The sequence below is a fragment of the Panthera leo genome, chromosome B2 (assembly GCF_018350215.1).
Source record: "Panthera leo isolate Ple1 chromosome B2, P.leo_Ple1_pat1.1, whole genome shotgun sequence".
Classification (NCBI taxonomy): domain Eukaryota; kingdom Metazoa; phylum Chordata; class Mammalia; order Carnivora; family Felidae; genus Panthera; species Panthera leo.
The window spans coordinates 119187164-119207790 of record NC_056683.1 but is presented as its reverse complement, the minus strand read 5'-3'; the positions used below and the strand labels follow the sequence as shown (position 1 = coordinate 119207790).

The following is a 20627-nucleotide window of genomic DNA, read 5'->3' as shown; positions in this document are numbered from 1 at the left end:
CTTCAATTTCTTTCATAAAGTTTCTATAGTTCTCAGTGTATAGATTTTTCACCTCTTTGGTTAGGTTTATTCCTAGGTATTTTATGGTTTTGGTGCAATTGTAAATGGGATCGAATCCTTGATTTCTCTTTCTGTTGCTTCATTATTGGTTTATAGGAATGCAACTGATTTCTGTGCATTGATTTTATGTCCTGTGACTTTGCTGAATTCATGGATCAGTTCTAGCAGTTTTTTGGTGGAATCTTTTGGGTTTTTCAGGTAGAGTATCATGTTAGCTGCAAAGAGTAAAAGTCTGACTTCCTCTTTGCCGATTTGGATGCCTTTTATTCCTTTGTGTTGTCTGATTGCTGAGGCCAGGACTTCCAACACTACGTTGAATAACAGTAGTGAGAGTGGACATCCCTGTCGTGTTCCGGATGTTAAGGGGAAAGCTCTCAATTTTTCCTCATTGAAGATGATACTAGCTGTGGGTCTTTCATATATGGTTTTAAGATCTTGAGGTATGGTCCTTCTATCCCTACTTTCTTGAGGGTTTTTATCAAAAAAAGAACTGACCTACCAGTAATATTGGCCATTTGTATGGCCTTTTTTTTTTTTTTTTTTTTTTTTTTTTGAGAAAAGTCTATTCCAGTCTTTTGCCCATTTTTAAATCAGGGTTTTTGTTGTTGAATTTTAAGAGTTCTCTGTTGTATTGTGAATATTAATATACAATGCTCTTCTCTGTCTCTTATAATCTTTTTTTTAATTTAAAGTCAATTATGTCAGATATTAGCATAGAATATCTTAATTTCCCCCTCACATTTGAAGGACAGTGTTGCTGAATATAGGATTTTTAGTTGAAAGTTTTTTTCTTTCAGTGCTTTAAATATATTGGCCCCCTGCTTTCTGGCCTCTAAAGTATCTGATTAAAAACTGTGATAATCTTACTGAGGATTGGTTGTATGTTATCAATCACTTATCTCTTGTGGCCTTCAACATTCTTATTTTGTCTTTGGCTTTTGATAATTTGATTAGAATGTGTGTTGATATGGGTGTCTTTGAGTTCATCCTTCTTGGAGATCATTTAACTTCTTGGATCTTTATAGTCATGTCTTTATTCAAATTTGGAAAGTTTTTGGACATTATTTCTTCAAATAATCTCTCTGTTCCTTTATCTCACTCTTCTTGAACTCCTAGAATGTGTATATTCGTCCACTTGGTGGTGTCCTACAGCTCCCTTAGGCCTTGTTCACATCAGTCTTTTTCTCTTTTCATTCTTTCAACTCGATCATTTCAATTGCATTACCTTTAAGTTTATTGATTCTTTCTTCTGCCAACTCAAATCCATCTCTGAATCCCTTTAGTAAATTTTCTTATTTTAAACATTGTAATTTTCAGCTCCAGAATTTCTTTTTGGTTTATTTTAGGTTTTCCATCTTTTTTATTGATATTTCCTTTTTGTTCATACATCATTTTCTTGACTTCCTCTGCATTTGCTTTTAGTTCTTTGAGCATTTTTAAAACCGTTGTTTTTGTCTTTGTCCAGGAAGTTTGCCATCTGGTCGTACTCAAGGATAGTTTCTGTAGGTTTATTCTTATTTTCCTTGGAATGGGGACACACTTTCCTCTTTATTTGTATACCTTATGATTTTTTTGTTGACAAGTTGGTATTTGAATCTTAAAATGTGATAATTTTGGAAATCAAATTTTCCCCCTTCCCCAGGGTTTACTGCCTTTTGTTTGTTTATCTGTTTTGATTGCTGTAGGTGTTTCTGTGCTAGGCATAAGCTTGAGGTATAAAATCTTTTGAAGCCTTGTCTTAGCCTTTATTTTACCCTGAGCATATGTGGCGACTTTTTAAAATCTCCTATATATATGATTGCTTTTGTATATCCTAGTCCTTCAATGTCTGGTTCCCAAAAGAAAGAAAAAAAAAAAGCAAAATTAAGGAAGGGGGAGAGAAGAAGACTCTGGCTTTTTAAATCCTCTAGAAATTACTTCAGTTAGTGGGGGAAGGACTGACAACATTATAGTGGTGGAGATGCAACAATGGCTACCTGTCCCTGTGTCTGCACCTCCAGGATAAGAAGCAGTTATCAGTGATCAGAATATAGTTTCCTGATATTTAGAGGACAGGGTTTCTATTGTCTAACCTGATCCCATAAACTACCTACACAGTATTGCAGGAACACTTGCATGGCTGCCTGCCGTGGGGCTTGGGGTGGGGTAGAGCATGGGTAGCCACTACTGAGATAAGAGCTGAAATTGACTGAAACTAACTGAAATTTAGTGAAATTTAGTGAAATTACTGAAATAGTTAGCTTAGACAGACTAAATGTTAATGTGAGTTTAAAATAGCAATAGCAATCATGCAATCCCTTTTCACTTCTCTATTTCAAATGCCATTTCCAACATCACTTTCAGGAAGCGGCATCTATGCACCTTCCAAGCCTTCCCCTGGAACTCACAACCCTTGGAATAGACTCCAAAATTTCAGTTAGATTCTGCCAACACAAATATCATTTACGTGGAAGGATGGATTCCTGGTGCTTTGTACTCAGCCATCTTCCCCAAATTCTCTTAATTCCAAGTTGTTCTTATTTCAATTGAAATATTTTTTTTAATGCTTCTTTTCTGCCAGGGTTAATGAACAGAAGATGTATATCTTTGCCCAAAATATCTATGAGATATGACACGGATCATAAGATAAATACATAAGGAATACTGATTATAGATGATGATAAATGCTGTGAAGAAAAAAGATACATGACCTAGAATCTTATCCTAGAACAGTTTTCTACAACCAAATTCCCACAAGTGTGTACTTCCTCCAGTCTATTCTTGTTTTAATCCTTCCCTTCTATTATGTTATTTAGAATTTAGTTTTGTGTATGTCACATAATAGCTTCAGGCAATATAACGCTAAATTTTATTAAGAGGTAAGCTTGATTTTTGTTTTCCTCTTCCAATGAACACATATTAGGTTTGGCCACACCCCAGTGCAAGAAAGACTCAGCTGCCTGGCCAAGCACAACTCTATCTACGTTGTGGCAAATATTGGGGACAAGAAGCCATGCAATGCCAGTGACCCTCAGTGTCCCCCCGATGGCCGTTACCAGTACAACACTGATGTGGTGTTTGATTCTCAGGGAAAACTGGTGGCACGCTACCATAAGGTAAAATTAATTTGCACACAGTTCAGATACTGAATGTTTTACAAAATAAAGTGGGAAAAAAGGGGAAAAAACATTAATGTTTATAAGAAGCATACTTTAGAAGCAGAGTAGAGACAAAGCATAGAAAACGATGATTAGGCGTGGTAAGCTCCTATAAAGAGGCTCAAGAGGTTTTCTATGCATTTAGGAGCACAGGAATGTATCTTTGGAAGTATGTGAGAATCAGCAGGAGGTACCTGCACTGAAATATAATGTTGCCTTTTAGACTTTGTCTTTTTAAGGACATGCCCTGGCAATGGGTCAAGACTAGAACAAAAAAACTACCTACCAGATAGACTTGGTTTTGAAGAGAAAGGAGCAATTTTGTCTACAGAAAATATTTAGGTGTTCTTGGCAAATAGAAGTTACCTATTTCACTCTTAGGTCTTGTAAGATTCAGTAGGGTCTTAATACATAAGGATTCCCTTCTACAGATCTCTAAAATGTAGAGATTGAACCAAAGGCTCCTATCAGCCATAGTAATCTCTGATTCTCTAACACTTTTTCCCTGTGAGGACGGTGGTTATGGATGAAATTGGCACTAAGAGATGTTGGCTTGCACTTTTTCAGACACATTGACACCCAGGCCAACTTCTGAAAAGAGACTTTTACCCACTTCATCTTCTGTTTATTGCAGTACAACCTTTTCATGGGTGAGAATCAATTCAATGTACCAAAGAAGCCTGAGGTTGTGACTTTCGACACCATCTTTGGAAGATTTGGCATTTTCACATGCTTCGATATACTTTTCCATGATCCCGCTGTTACTCTGGTGAAAGATTTCCATGTGGATACCATAGTTTTCCCAACAGCGTGGATGAACGTCTTGCCACATTTATCAGCTATTGAATTCCACTCGGCGTGGGCAGTGGGCATGGGGGTTAACTTCCTTGCAGCCAACATACACCACCCCCACAAGAGGATGACAGGTAATGTGTAATCTCTAAGATGTACAAACTTTATGCCGTAACCAAAAAAGCAAAATAATGATTTCTTCTAGCTAACGTGTACTCCTTAATATAATGTTTTCCAACTCTTATTTTTTGCACCTCTGGCTGGTGACATACCGTAGAAGCCATCTCAATCTAAATTGTTTTGTAGATTTATTTAGTTCTATTCAACTTACAGGCACACTTTTTTTCCCCCCTCAAGATTGACCACTTCTGACCCGAAAGTTTCTCTTATTGGCTTCTCAGTAGCAAACCCTGTTGGATTTCCTCTCACCTGTTTCCTTGTCAGTATATTTTACTGAAATTACTGAAATAGTTAGCTTAGCCAGACTAAATGTTAATGTGACTTTAAAATAGCAGTAGCAATCATGCAATCCCTTTTCACTTCTCTATTTCAAATGCCATTTCCAACATCACTTTCAGGAAGCGGCATCTATGCACCTGACTCTCCAAGAGCATTTCATTATGACATGAAGACAAAGGAGGGAAAACTCCTCATCTCACGACTGAATTCTTCTTCATACGACCCTGGAGTGGTAAATTGGGCTTCTTATGCCAGTAGTATAAAAGCATTCTCCACAGGAAATCAGGAATTTAAAAGTACTGTGTTTTTTGATGAATTCACCTTCTTGGAGCTCACAAGAGTCACAGGAAATTACACAGTTTGTCAGAAAGAACTCTGCTGCCATCTAAGCTACAAGATGTCTGAGAAGAAACCAGATGAAGTTTATGCCCTAGGGGCATTTGATGGACTACATATTGTCGAAGGGAGTTATTATCTACAGGTAATGCTTGTTTTGCTGGCAGGGGCATTAACCAGGCAAAATATAAGACACCCAGTTGAATTTGACTCTCAGATAAACAATGAATTGTTTCATTGTAAGTGTGTCCCACTTCAAGAAAAAAAAATGGGTCCCACTTTTGAGGATATATGCACGCTAAAAATTTTGTTATTTACCTGAAATTCAAACTTAGTTGGGCATCCTGAATTCTTATTTGCCAAAACTTGCAATCCTAGATGTCCAATTTTAAACTGGCTGGAAAAAGGCAGAAGATTTATTTACAGTACCCGCATTTAAAATGATACAGTAATCAAATTACAGATGATTTTAAAGGATGATTAACCTGTGATAGTTCTTCCCTGAACAAACATACCCATTTTCTTGATATGTTCACTAAAGCTTTTTATTTTTATTTTTAATTTTTTTCAATATTTATTTTCGAGAGCATGAGAGACAGAGCGTGAGTGGGGAGGGGCAGAGAGAGAGAGAGGGAGAGAGAGACACACAGAATCTGAAGCAGGCTCCAAGCTCTAGGCTGTCAGCACAGAGCCCAACACGGGGCTCAAACTCACAAAGTGCGAGATCATGACCCGAGCCGAAGTCGGACGCTCAACTGACTGAGCCACCCAGCCCCCTGCCCCCCCTCTTTTTTTTTTTACTTAAGAACTTGACACTAAGTATGTCCTGGAGACATCTAGGGTTGACCTCTGAGACATGCAGTAGAGTAGTTTACTGGTGCAGAGACTTGGTATCTCGCAGCCCTCAACATCAGAGGAAGAGCTATGGTGAGTTGCAACAAGCAACTTTCATGTTCCTCTCATTCTGCTCTCCTCTTCCTTGATCTGGCTCCTATCCTATGTCACCCACACTGTGCAACATCTGAACAGGGCTTCCTGTTGACAGTTTCAGCTCCATCCCATCCACTTCCCATACTCTAATTATACCAATTACTAAAAGCCATTTCTGATTATTTCCCTGCCTTGCTTAAAAGGCCTCACTGTCTTCTCATTGGCAAATCAACTTCCTCACCAAAAAGCTACTCAGAAATGCTTGACATGTACCTCTTCCTACTCTCTGTTCTCTTCTCTCACTTCTACCCACATGTGCCCTGGGCTCCTCTCATGTTGAGGCATTTCTTCATCCCCAATGTGCCGGCATCTGCAGAACCTCTGGATGTTTGCACAGGTTGTCTCCTTTATCTATGATGGCCCCACCTCCTCACCATTCATGGTGCTTTTCGGGTGTTATCTTCACCCCGAGGGCTGCCCTGACACTTCCTGTAGCACCAAGCCCACCTCCCCACCCGAGCTAGGTACCTCAGGCATCCTACGCTCAGCTTTATTAAGGACATATTATGTGAAATGATGCACATACTTGTGCATAAGTGCTGGAACTGTACCCAATGTGCAAAATGTTGTTTGCTGTGTGATAAGCACCGTCTTAATGCATCTTTACCTGGACACTTGTTGAGTGCCTACTGCATAGTAGGTGTATATATTCAGTGCTAATTATATGAAGACGAATAAGCCAAGCCCCTCCTCTTGAAGAATTTAGCAGGGGGGAAAGACATAGGACCAGGTAATGTCAGTACAAATCGGCATGTGATAGAACATAGAGTGCACGTTTTGTTGTAGGAAATACTAAGGAGCTATACCTAGCCTGATTTGGGGATTCAGGGAGGTTTCTGGAGACATGATGTATGAGCTAATGCTTATGCTATTCTCCAGATGAAAAAGAGTGGGAGGAAATTCTAGGTGGAGTGGAGAGTGTGAGCAAGGGTGAGGACATGTCAAGAAGTAGGGTATACGGGTCAGTGTCACTAAGGCATAACGTAAGAAGCAAGGATTGGTGGAAGATGGGCTTAGAGGCAGGATCACGTTTGGCAGGATCTTACCCGTCATTCCTAAGGTTTGGGCTTTATTCTCTGGGTGCCAGTCTTCCGTGGGAAGGTGTTCAGCCAGGGAATGACGTGATCAGATCTGCTGTTGAGTTAGATCGCTGTGGCAGCACTGTGGAGGGGGGAGCGAGGGCACAAAGACTGGTTAGATTTTAAAAATAGTCCTATTAAAACCTGTATCAAGATTATGTCAGTAGGAGTAAGAGCAGGGTGTGGAGCCTGGCAATATGTAGAAGACTAAACTTAGTAGCTAATTGGATACAGAACAGGAAAGCAGAATGAAGGGGCTAGAATGCCAGGTTTCCGACAAGAGTAGCTGGGTGAATGTATGTTTCAGGATGTTAGGAGGGGAGCAGGCTGGCAGTGGAGAGATGCTCAGTTCAGCTTTGGATATTCTGGTTTCAAAGTATTTATGGGACATTCAGCTGGAGCCCTGGTACCTGACATCACCAGCAGAGTCTGGAGCAGCACCCCAGATAAAACGTGTTCATGTGTCTGCTGGAAAACGTGGGATTATGCACCCTAAATAACTTAAATAAAAACAGGATAGCTTTATGTTAGTTCAAGTTAGGTTTCAATGTCCAATGTGCTACAAAATCCTTTATTTTCAGAGAAGTTTGGCCTTGGAATTAAGAATGAGGGATTTGGGAATTGGATTATATTCATAATCTTTCATAGTCTGTGACGATAATTAATGCCAGAAAAATCTCTATAACACCAACATCTAGTTCTTAACTGAGAAGACAAAAAAAAAAAAAAAAGGAAATAAGGGTACAATAACTCTGCATCTTGCCACGGAGATTTTCCAAATGTTCTATAGTGAATTTTAAGGACATAGGGAAAGAAGGTGCTTGTAGCATTTTCTAGAGTAGAGGATGGTAAAAGATTGGGTAAAAATTTATAGCAGTGGTTATAGGAGAGTGGGAGAAGCAGCCTACATATTTTAAAGAATCATTGAGTAAATCAATTAATAAAGAAGGAATAAACTAAACAAAAGTTCATTCCCTTTACCCCATGTAACCTGGGAGATCTTCCTCTTGAGATTATTTTCTGTACCCTTTGTCCTCTCCATTTCCTCCCACCAAGGTAAGAGTCATCCAAATCACCAGCCTGTCTCTTCTAGAATGTAAAACTATTTCCCAACAGGGTAAGAAATTAGGGATATGACATGGTGAGAACATAGATTCTGGAGTCAGAAATTCTGGGTAAATCGCTTCTTAACTGTATAGTGGCCACCTGGCCCTGAGCCAACCTCTTTAAATCCCTCGTTCCTCATCTGTAACATGTGGATTCATTTTCATTCACCAAATATTTATGTAATGCTTTCTGTGTGCAAGCACTTGGTACAGCCTGAGGATATTAAGATGAGCAAGACAGATACTGTCACTGTCTTCATAGAGCTTAATGCTGGTGGGGACACAGGCATTGAAGAGAAAACTAAGGAAATCACTAGTTGATTTTAGCTGGGACAAATGTTACCAAAGGAAAGTACCACGGACAATTAAACCATACAACTGGAGGACCTAACTTAATCCTAGGAGAGAAGAATGATGACAATAATAATAATAATAGCTATTATTATTATTTATGGCATTTGGGGGAACATTGATTTCATAAATAAATGTAAACAGGGACACCCGGGTGGCTCAGTCAGTTAAGCGTCTAACTCTTCATTTTGGCTCAGGTCATGTTTTCATAGTTTGTGAATTTGAGCCCCACGTCTGGCTCCGCACTGCCTTCCTTTCTCTCTACCTCTCCCCTGCTCGTGCTCAATCTCTCTCTCTCCCTGCCCCCCCCCCCCGATCAAAGTAAAGAAATAAACATTAAAAATAAGTAAATATATAAACTAACAAATAAATGTAAAGAATTCAGCACCGTGCCTACACATAAAAAGTCCTCAATGAATGTTAACTTTTATTGTTGTTGTTGCTGCTGCTAAAAAAAGTAACATAAACTTTTCTTTTAACTGTCAGACCTATACGACCAGGTTTGCTCACGTGAACACTGGCTGCATTGCAAGCAGCTCCTGAGTCAACTCCATTGTTTCTTGAGTCCTTGTCATATGCCAGATGTTCTCTCCCTTCCTACCACCTGGATTGCCTCTATCACGTCTTTCTTCATTTTAATAAAAGTAATGCATGGGCACACCTAAGAAGACAGCACTAAAATCTTGTGAAACACTGGTTTCTTCCCTAATCCATCCTGTCCTTCTTTCTGAAGGCAAACACTTTTGAATCTTTTAACTGTTTCTTCTGAAATTTACTCGTCTGACATCATCTACCAGGAGCTAATGCGGAGTCCACAGACTCAGGGCTCAGTCCCACAAGACTGGTCCCCTCCCCATTTGAGACTCCAATCACAAGTCCAGGTTGTCACCCATGCTTCTGACCTGACTGACAGTAAATCAGGGGCTCCCGCGATCTCTGCCTTGGGTTTGCTAATTTTCTGGAATGGCTCATAGAACCTAGGAAAGTGCTTTATGTACTACTAACAATTTATTACAGAGGACATTTCACAGAATACAAATGAACAGCCAGATGAAGAGACACATATGGCAAGGTCTGGGAGTATCCCAAGCATAGGAGTTTCTGTCCCATGGAGTTTGCGGTATGCCACCTTCCCATCATGTAGATACGGCATTCTTGTTCACCAACCTGGATTCTCTCTGAACTCCATACTTTAGGGATTTTCATGGAGGCTTAATTTCATGGACATGGTTGATTCAAGTTATTGACCATTGGTGCTTAATTTAGCCTCCAGCTCCTCTTCCCTCCGCAGATATAGGGGTGGGGATGGCGACGCTGAAAATTCCAACTCTCTAACCAGGTGGTTGGTTTCCCTGGTCACCAGTTTCCATCCTGTGGTTATTTAAGGCTCTCCAAAAATCTCCTCATTAACATGAACTCAGTCGTGGTTGAAAGAGGCTTGTTATTAGTAACAAAAGCCCCTCTTTTCACATTTCACCTCTCATCACTAAGGAAATTCCAAGAATTTTAGAGCTCTTCTTGCCAGGCACTAGAAAAAGACCAAATATATATTTCATATATATATACATACATATATATATATATATATATATATATATATATATATACATACACATATATATATATTTCTTATATATATATAAAGTCTGAAAATGCCTTTCCTTTCATATTTGTTGGAGGATTTCCCTAGGTATAAAATTCAAGGTCATTGTATTGCTACTGAGAATTCTTGAGTTATTTTGATTCCTTCTGCTTTGTATGTGTATCCCTCTTCCTACTGTTTGCTCAGAAACCTTATAGAATTTCCTCCCCTCCATGGTTTCCTCTTTTGGAACTCTTATTTTTGGAATCATGTGTTTTTTGGGTTTGTCCTCTAATATTTTTGTATCTTTTCTTTGTTTTCTTTCTTTCTTTCTTTCTTTCTTTCTTTCTTTCTTTCTTTCTTTTCTTCTTTTCTTTCTTTCTTTCTTTCTTTCTTTCTTTCTTTCTTGCTTTCTCTTTCTTTCTTTCTTTCTTTTTTTTCCTTCTCTCTTTTTTCATTTACTCCTCTTGATCTTTCAAGCCTTACATTGAGTCACTTATTTTTGTTGACATGTTTTTATTTTTCAAGAACTATTTTTTTTTGCTTTATGAATTTTTTTCTGTTGATGTTGTTTTGTGGATCCAGTATTTTATCTCTCTGAGACTAATAAGGAATTTTTTTCTTTTTTTCTTTCTTTTAAATGTTTATTAATTTATTTTGAGAGAGAGAGAGAGAGAGAGAATAAGGATGAGTGGGGGAGGCACAGAGAGACGGGAGAGAGAGAATTCCAAGCGGACGCTGCACTGTCAGTGCAGAGTTTGAAAGGGGGCTCAATCTCCAGAGCTGTGAGATCACAACTTGAGTCAAAATCAAGATTTAGAGACTTAACTGACTGAGTCACCCAGGTGCCCCACAGAAAATTTTTTTCTTGAAGCTTCTTCTCCTTAAATAGTCTCTTTTTCCCTAAAGTTTCTTTTATCTACCTGTTCTGCTCTCTCTTTCATGTTAGAAGCTTTCCTCATAAATATAGCAACCCTTTAACCTTACCAAAAACTAAGTGAAAGGCTGAGCATGAGTGATATTTGCCCATTTAAACTCCAAAGTAGGGTGATCTAACCAGGCATTTTGTTAGGGGAAACCCTGAGTAAGTATATTTGGAGACTTCCTCTTGGGATGGGTCAGGTTTCTCAGTCTTTAAAATTCTTCTAATTCTCTTCCTGAATAATGTTATCTAATTTAGCAAATTGAAATACAGGGTGCCCTAGTAAATTCAAAGTTTGGATAAACAACAAATATTTAAAAAATGTAAGATTGTCCCATTCAATATTTGAGACATACTTACACACTAAAAACCATTTTTGATACTATTAGTATATTTAAACTTCAAATTTAAATTGGGCTCCTGTCCTATATTTATCTGGTAATTTTATTTCTGAAGAGTAAATTCATTGCTGACAGCGTTTAGAGAACCAGGTGGGAGCAATGACCTTGCTGGATGCATCCATGGTGGAGGGGGATGATCTCAACAAAATTTCATTCATGTAATCCCCTTCAACCAGGTTTTTTCAAACCTTTACTAAAAATCGTCTGCCTTACCCTCTCTGGGAATAAATGCCCCATCTTTTACTGGAATAGAGGAAGAGAGTTGCCCATCCGTGGTGGGGGACTCAGAATCTGAGGCATCCTTAACAAATTCCTACCAATTTTCCTTACATTAGCCAGCACAACTTTACCAGTTCCTGAGGTACCTGGTGCTCCCAGGGGTGGAATCTTCTGAGTATTCTGCCGTGTAGATAGGGTTGATTTGTGGCTCTCTTATTGCCAGATTAAGACTTGGCTTTCCTTAGGCTTGGGAAATCAGCCACTACTTTTGCATCAACCGTCCCAACTTCCAACATTAAGCCATGCTCTAGCCTCCTGTTTTCCTATCCTTATGGGTTCATGTCTTAAACAAACTAAGTTTGGCTTAGGTAAGATATAGGGAATAAAACAGACACATGTATTCATTGTTCCTTTATCTGAAAGCTATTTGTATCCCATCTTAACATACTTGCTCTAAAGCTCTTACTCTCTGACTTCAAAAGTAGAAACAGGGAGACCAGTTAAAGCTGTTGTTTTAGTCAGGCAGGAGGTAAGGTGGCTTGAAATAAGGTTTGGAAGATGCAGTACAGGTTCAATGAATATGGATCTTCCTTTTGGGGACTTTGCATCTGCATAGTGAGATGATTCCTATACTTAGATTTTACATTTACATTTACATGTACATTACATTTACATTATTATGTAGTAGAGTAGAGTAGAATATAACTGTGTAGTACAGTGAGAACTATTTCAGTTCTTGCTCAGATATAAAGTGTGTGACTTTTCCCATTCACAGGGATTGCCTCTAGATCAACTCTGGGGTTCATTACAACTTTAAATTTCTTTTATTGCGGGAAATAGGCAAAAATGCAGAGATGAAACTAGATTTAACCTTTTGAAAAAAAAATGGAAGTCAATGATTAAAAGCATTGCCAGCTTGAGAACAATGAGGGTATAGTTGTTCATCGCTATAGACCAAGGGTCTGATTGTTTCTTCATGAGATTTAATCTGTTTGACCGTGAATGGCAGAAAGCATTAGGGTCTGAAGTCGTTTATTTTTATTACTAGTTGAATTAGCTATCCATCAATGAATTGAATTAATCGAATGGAAAAATAACATTATTTTATCAAACAAAAGAGACTAGGCATAGCAGAGGCAATATTTGTAGGTCAGAAGGGTGCATCAGTTGGCTTTCTTAGGACTCACTGGTTTGCATTTACTTTCCTAGATTTGTACTCTGCTGAAGTGTAAAACACCAGACTTACGCACTTGTGGTGATGCGGTTGAATCTGCTTCCACCAGGTTTGAAATGTTTTCCCTCAGTGGCACTTTTGGAACCCAATATGTCTTCCCTGAGGTGTTGCTGAGTGACAGTCAGCTTGCACCTGGGGAATTTCAGGTAAGAATCTTTGCTGAATATTGACAATTCATTTCATGTAAGAGGGAGCACTTTTTGAGTATGAAACCGACTCAAGTGTTTACAAATATCACAAAAATCTCCATTTGGAAAGGATAAAATTGTTCTTAGGAATCAGGAAGCGCACTGAGCAGGTTGAATTTTTTGTCTGGAAATTCTTACTATAATAATTAGTGTCCTTGAGAATAGTATATATATATATATATATATGTATATACATATATATATTATGTACATAATATATATATGTATATATATTATGTATACATATATACATATATATATTATGGAGACTACTGGGAGGAGGCTGGCTGTTTCGGATCCCCTGAGTAGGAAGAAGACTCCAGAAGGGTTTTAGGACCAGTCCCACCAGAGGGAACCCCTTCACATCAAGAGCAGTGATAGCCTAGCAAAATTAAAGGGAATTCCTTTCATTGTTGTGTAAAGAACTTCTGTGATCACAGGAGGAAAAAGAAGGAAGGAAAAGCTAAGGAGAGAGAATCTGATGGTAGCTGAAATTGTCAAGACACAAAACACTTTTTTTTTTTTTTTTTAAAGGCCGGAAATAGTTCCTTACTGTATAAGCTCTGCCCAGCCACATTCTTCCCCTGGCTTTCCTGCAGGTTCTGCTCTTACTCTGTATTCCTTGTAGGAACAGCTACTGTGGGGCATTGGGTCAATGAACATGTTGGGGGGCTGTGGTGAGCGAGTGACAGGGTTGACGGAGGCTCAGCTCAACCCCCTCAGTCAGTCCCTTCTGTCCACTTGGAAGAGCCTATTTTGTCTGAGAGCATTAGATTTCCCAAACCCATTGCTTTATGCTTGTTTCCTCATGGAATGCTTCCTCAGATAAGTCAATTATAAGATATCGATTATAGCCATTTCAATAATAAATGAATCCATGCCAATTCCACACCTCCAATTTTTCCCGTGATCTGTACCATTTCAAAATTTCTGACAGAAGGTAGCCATTGTTTTTACTGTTTCTTCATCCAGTTGCACTGAATTTTAAAAGTGTGTGGTGGGGTTGTAGAACTTCCAGGGAGACCCGGTTAACTTCTCTGTGCTTTCATTAGGTGTTACGTGATGGACGCTTGTTTAGCATGAAGCCGCCATCTGGACCTGTCTTGACCGTAACTCTGTTTGGGAGGTTGTATGAGAAGGACTGGATATTAAAGGCTTCATCCGACCTCAGGGCACAAGCACCGGGAGTAATGCTCGTAGTTATAGCACTGACTGTGTGCTCATTCAGTTGGTAAAATAGTTCTATTTCCCTTTTTATTTTGCATGATTTAAAAAATGATGGGTGACAACAGAAGCATGGATGTGGGCTTTTGATAAGAGTGGTCATGGTCTTTTGTACAAGTGAATACAATTATTTATACATATATATTTCTCTGTTTTTAGACGCATACACACACACACACACACACACACACACACACACAGAGACACCAGATAATAGAAGCCAGATACACAGTGACATAATTTGGAAAGGTAAAAATCCATAAAATGAAAATAACAATTATACCTACATTTTAGGGATTTTTGGTGAGGAAAAAAAAAATACACTTAAAGTCCTTAGACCAGTTACTGGATCATGGAAAGGACTGCACGTGTGCTAACTATCACAACTGTGAATGGCTGTCACAGGAAAACCATGCACGATACATTGACTGCTAAAACTGTATCACTCTAATTGTCTAAAGTGCAAACATTTTCCAATGGTTCAGTCACCCTGCATATTTCAGTTAGAAAATCAGTGAATTCGGGGTGCCTGGGTGGCTTAGTCGGTTAAGCATCTGACTTGAGCTCAGGTCATGATCTCAAAGTCCATGAGTTCAAGCCCCGTTACTGCACTCTGTGCTGACAGCTCAGAGCCTGGAGCCTGCTTCAGATTCTGTGTCTCCCTCTCTCTCTCTGCCCCTTCCCCACTCATGCTCTGTCTCTCAGAGCGTGTCTCTCAATGAATTCAACATCAGCTAATTGGCTTTGGCTTCGTACCTAGCAATGAGGTATTCTAGAAGGCAGCTGGGCTTCCACCTAGGAACTTGTTAGAAGGCCTTCATGTTTTTTGTGGTTTTCAGCGTCTCTTTAGTGTTTTGTCTACCTTGTCAGCTTATAAGTATAGTAATAAGGAGGCTCTAAGACATTTACCAAATCTGGCCTGTGATCTATTTTTGCATAGCCCATTAGCTAAGAAAGGGTTTTATGTTTCTAAATGGTTGAAAAAGAGGAAGAATCCCAAGAAGAAGAATATTTTGTGATACATGAAAACGATCTGAAGTTCAAATTTTAGTCTTAATACCTAAAGTTTTATTGAACACAGCCACGTTTGTTTAAGTATTGCTGATGACTGTTTTTAATTTAAAAAAAAAATTTTTTTTTTAACGTTTATTTATTTTTGAGACAGAGAGAGACAGAGCATGAATGGGGGAGGGGCAGTATTGCTGATGACTGTTTTTAATTTAAAAAAAAAAATTTTTTTTTAACGTTTATTTATTTTTGAGACAGAGAGAGACAGAGCATGAATGGGGGGAGGGGCAGAGAGAGAGGGAGACACAGAATCGAAAGCAGGCTCCAGGCTCTGAGCCATCAGCCCAGAGCCTGACGCGGGGCTCGAACTCACGGACCGTGAGATCGTGACCTGAGCTGAAGTCGGACGCTTAACCAACTGAGCCACCCAGGCGCCCCTGCTGATGACTGTTTTTATGCTATGGTGACAAAGTTGGGTAGTTATGACACAGAAAAGCTGTTATGGCCAGTTATGGCCAGTGATGGCCAGAAAAGCTGCAAATATTTACTGCTTGGCCCTTTCCACAAAAAGTTTGTTAACTCCTGCTCTGAAGTATTAAATAACTACAGATGTTAGTATTAAAAGCCTTTAAAGAAATTCAGTGGGCAAATTGCCTCTGTCTTTCATAAAAAAGAGAAATAGAATATCTTTATTTGCTTTGTATTATATACCATCACACACACACATGTGCAAAGATTACCTTGATTAACGTATGGCCAAATGTGCTAAGTAGATTAATACCCCAAATAAGATCATTTTTATAAACATGGTTGATATCCATTCACTGTAAGATACCACATCACAAAGCCTTTTGATGGATTTGGTATGTTCTCAAATTCCTGGGAGAAAGCACATTAGTTTTTATTTTCAAATTTTTCCTGGAGATCAACTAAGAACTATTCATATGAATACACTATCTGGTATTTTAACTTCAGCAAACCCACCAGCTTGTCTTAGAATGATTTTTCTTAAAATTAAACATTACAGGCAATGAATTTACTTTTTTAAAAATGGTATTTACAACAGCCATACCCAGATCTGATTACTTTTTCGCTCTGCATTTCTTTAACACATACGTACGTATTTTACAATAGTTTTGATGTGCTTTTTAACTGTGATTTTTTTTTCTTCTGCGTAAAACATTTGTAATACTCTTTTAATACAAACAACCCAATTCCAAAAAAGACCAATGCTCAAATATATGTTCCTTAATCTCTTTATACCTGGATCAATTTGAATGGTCCTGTCTATGGCCATACCACCCTGAACGCACCCGATCTCCTCTGAATGGTCCAGAGAGCAATTTTTGATACTTCCTCATTTAAAAATATCATTTGTTATCAACTTCATGATGATGATGTAACCACTTCCTCTCTCACTGTAGTAGCCTTTTTCCAAGCTGGTCCCCAGTGATTCCCACCCAGGCTCCATGGAGAAATTCTCCACGATTAATTGTTTTGTTGTTACTGATTCTTATATTAATTTTTATATGGCTTCTGAGCCTTGTCACTTATAATAAATATGAATTCATTCTTACTTGTGTTATAACATATCTGTTATTCAGCTCTGCTTAAGTGTTCTATTGATTTTACTTATTTGGTCTTTTAGTTTTTTTATCAAAACAATCTATTTCAGGTCTCCTATAGGTTGAATTATGTCCCCCCTCAAATTCACATATTGAAGTCTGAATTCCATACCTCAGAATGTGATTGCATTTGAAGATAAAGTCTTTTAAGAGGTAAAATGATGACATTAGGGTGGGCCCTAATCCAATATGACTGGTATTCTTATAAGAAGAGAAGATTAGGACATAGACACTATGGAAACTATGTGAAACTATGTGAAGACACAAAGGAAGATGGCCATCTACAAGCCAAGGAGAAAGGCCCTCAGAAGAAATCAACCCTGTTGACAGTTTGATTTGGATTTCTGGCCTCCCGAATCTTGAGAAAATAAATTTCTGTTGTTTAAACTAATCCGTGGTACTTTATAATGGCAGCCCTAGAAAACCGGTACAAATTCTAATCCCCTCTCCTCTCCATTTCTACCATAAATTGAAGCTTAAACAGAATGGTTACCTAGTTAAGAAGATCCAGCTAGCCTGGTTCCGTGAGACTCAACTAGATACTCTCAGAGAAGCATTGCTGATGAATTGATGCTGAAACCATCAGACCATCTGGATGCTGGGAAAGCAGAAAGTCACACAGATGAAATCATGTAATTGATCTGTCCTTAAATATTCTTTTTTAGTAACAAAAGAATCTGTTGATACAACTTAGTGAAACAAAGGACATCGTTTAAGTCAAAAACATCTCTCAACCGGTAGACTATCCACATAGCCCTGAGATCAGCCCCACACTATACGAAGCATGCCCTTCTGCAAAGGAGAGCATGATCCATACCAGTAATATATCATTTTGAAATAAACATTTTTGTGGTAGATACTTTAAAAAAAATACTATCTCATCCAATAATATTTGAGTAAAATTCATCTTATACTTTTGGGTGATATTAACTACCTTTTAAAAAGGGCCCATTAGAAAATAACCCCCTATGTATTTAGGGACTGCAATCATCATGGCAAGCCTCAATACTTCATACAATTTTAATTTAAAGAAGAAAATTGTTGTAACAGTGTTAAGTTTAAAATATTAAAGCCTTCAATAAACCCTAAGGGCTTCTTTGCTATTCTATTTTGGCAAATATATCACATATCCATTGTAGCACAGCAAATTACTGGTAATGTAACAGCTTAAAACGGCAAACATTTATTATCTGACACAGTTTCTAGGAGTCAGGATCTGGGAATGGCTTAAATGGGTTTTCTGGCTTAAGGTCTCCCTTAACGTTGTAATAAACCTGTCCCCAGGGTTACAATCATCTTAAGTTCCTCTGGGCCTGAAGACTCCACTGCTAAGATCACTCACATGGTTGTTGATGGTCCTCAGCTCCTTGCTGGAAGCTGGCTGTGGCCTTTTTCCTTATGCATGGGCTACCTGAAATTTTTCACAAAAAAGCAACTGGCGTCTCCAAGAGTGAGTGATGAGATAGACAAATATATCTATCTCTATCTGTATCTATATCTATATTTACATCTATATCTATATCTATCTATATCATTGATATCTATATCATCTATATCTATATCTATATATAGAAGGGTGTGGATATTTCAGTCTTTTATAGCCTAATTTTGGAAGTGACGTCACTTCTGCCATACGCTATTTGTCACACAGACCAACAGTGGTACAATGTGGGAGAGAATCACACAAAGGTAAGAATATCAAGAGATAAGGATCTTTGCAGATCAATTGGGATGCTGGCTATTATGATAAGTATGTATTTATATTTATATGTATTTCTATATAATTTTAAAACATAGGACCGTTTCCTTTTCTTTTTGCTATATATGTAATATGTCTTTCAAAATATACTCCCAATATTTACATATGAAAAGTATTGTGCCAAAGCACTTTCTACAATTATTTTCTATGCTAAAGATTAAATAATTTAATGATTTCTGCTCTTGGTAAATTTAAATTGGTTGGATTAACTCATTTGTGGTGACATCATCTTCTCCTGATACACACCTGTGACTTTTACATTCACTTCTTAGAAGTCTACTTTATAAAAGAATACACATTAAAAAGTAACATAGAATAGGGGTGCCTGGGTGGCTCAGTCGGTTGGGCGTCCGACTTCGGCTCAGGTCATGATCACGCGGTTCATGAGTTCGAGCCCCGAATTGGGCTCTGTGCTGACAGCTCAGAGCCTGGAGCCTGCTTCGGATTCTGTGTCTCCCTCTCTCTGCTCCTCCCTCACTCATGCTCTCTCTCTCTTTCTCTCTCTGTCTCTCTCTCTGTCTCTCAAAAATAAAGCTTAAAAAAAAAAAGTAATATAGAATAAACAGCATAAGTTCCAGAATCATTAATTCATGAAATGACACTACTAGGAAAAAGGGTCTTTAAGAACATCAACATATTAACTGTTTTTTTTTTTTTTTTGAATCAGCAAGGATTTTTTTCTACTAATCTATAAAAATATAAAACAAATGGAAAATAACAATTGAAGTGTTCTGAATATGGCAACAATCAACTAGAAAGTCATTATCAATGTCAAAAGCTGCACTGAAATCTATCACTTGGCTCTTACATCGAAAATTAACCTTGCATTCCCCACATTCTTCCAATTCTCTATTCTGGATGTCTTGAGTGTATTCCAAATGCATTACCTTAATTTTGCTTTTGTAATCACCGAGTCTTGGATGGGGAAAATACCTATATCCACGAGTAATACTGTAGCATGCTGCCATAATCGATAAGTTTAGTGTTTTAAGTACAGACACTACAAAACCAAATTTCTTTCACTCTGCTATACTTTTTCTTTATCGTGTGTATTAGTCAGGATAGGCTAGCTTGTGGCGTAGTAACAAATAAAACCAAAAATCTCCTGGCTAAATAAGATGAAAATTCATTTCTCACTCAAAGGCTACTCCAGGGCAGCTAGCCTCTGTGTCAAAGCTCAGAACCTCAGGCTTTTTCATTATGTGTTGTTTCCTTATTACCAATGCTCCCATAATTTCTGGAGCATGACAGAAGAATATGGAGAAATTGCACACTGTCTTTTAAATGCTTTCATCTAGGAGCGACCGGGTGGCTCAGTTGGTTGGGCATCTGACCCCAGCTCAGGTCATGATCTTGTGCTTTGTGAGTTTGAGCCCCACATTGGGCTCTGTGCTGTCAGTGTGGAGCCCACTTAAGATCTTCTGTACCCCCTACCCTGCCCTTCCCCTGCTATGTGTGCTGTTTCTCTCTCTCAAAAATGAATAAACATTTAAAAAAAATGCTTTCATCTAGTGATACTTGTCATTCCCATTTGCATTTTCTTGGCCAAAGCAAGTCCTATGGACTTGCCAAATTGAAATGCACGGAAAGCATAATTTCCCCGTGTGTCCAGGAAAGGGAAGGGATTCATAAATATTGGTTAGCACTAGTAATATCTATCATTTAATGAAAGTCTTCAAAGGCATGCATCTTACGTTCTTTTTCCACTTCCATTTATTTCCACCCAATAAATGTCTGCCATGAGTCACCAGCACTGCTATTTATCATTTATTTTCCAATGTATAGTGAGACTATAATCCTTGCCTCCTACCCCATACTTTGTTGACAGCCCCATGTGCCTGCCAGTTGCAAACCAAGATGACCACTTCCTTCAGACTTTACTTGCCCTTCCCATTAATCTGAAGGCAACTTCGCCTGTGTCTTCTTACCCAGAGTATGCAAAGACATCACTAATGTCTTACATATAGTGTTTCATAGTTTACAAAACATTTTCAGATACATTTTCTATTATTTCACAAAGTAGGTACTTTTTTTTCTTCTTCCATTTTTTACCTTAGAGAGCAAAGTGTTGTTTTCTGCTCTTCTTACTTAGGTGTATCAGATCCTCAAAGGGGAATCTTTTAATTTTATGTCCAATGCTTTTTCTAGTATTACA

General features: G+C 38.3%; 1 protein-coding gene across 1 annotated transcript in view; it reads left to right on the top strand.

Annotated features, from left to right (window-relative positions):
* LOC122220392 (pantetheinase) overlaps positions 1-17702 on the top strand; it is a 59866-nt gene extending 42164 nt beyond the window's left edge. Inside the window, exons 5-10 of the mRNA XM_042939858.1 lie at positions 2963-3155; positions 3832-4123; positions 4568-4929; positions 12644-12814; positions 13909-14087; positions 16764-17702. Of these exons, the coding sequence (XP_042795792.1) occupies positions 2963-3155; positions 3832-4123; positions 4568-4929; positions 12644-12814; positions 13909-14087; positions 16764-16779 (1213 nt within the window). The 3' untranslated portion in view covers positions 16780-17702. The remainder of the gene's footprint in view (positions 1-2962; positions 3156-3831; positions 4124-4567; positions 4930-12643; positions 12815-13908; positions 14088-16763) is intronic.
* Positions 17703-20627: the final 2925 nt, after the last annotated feature.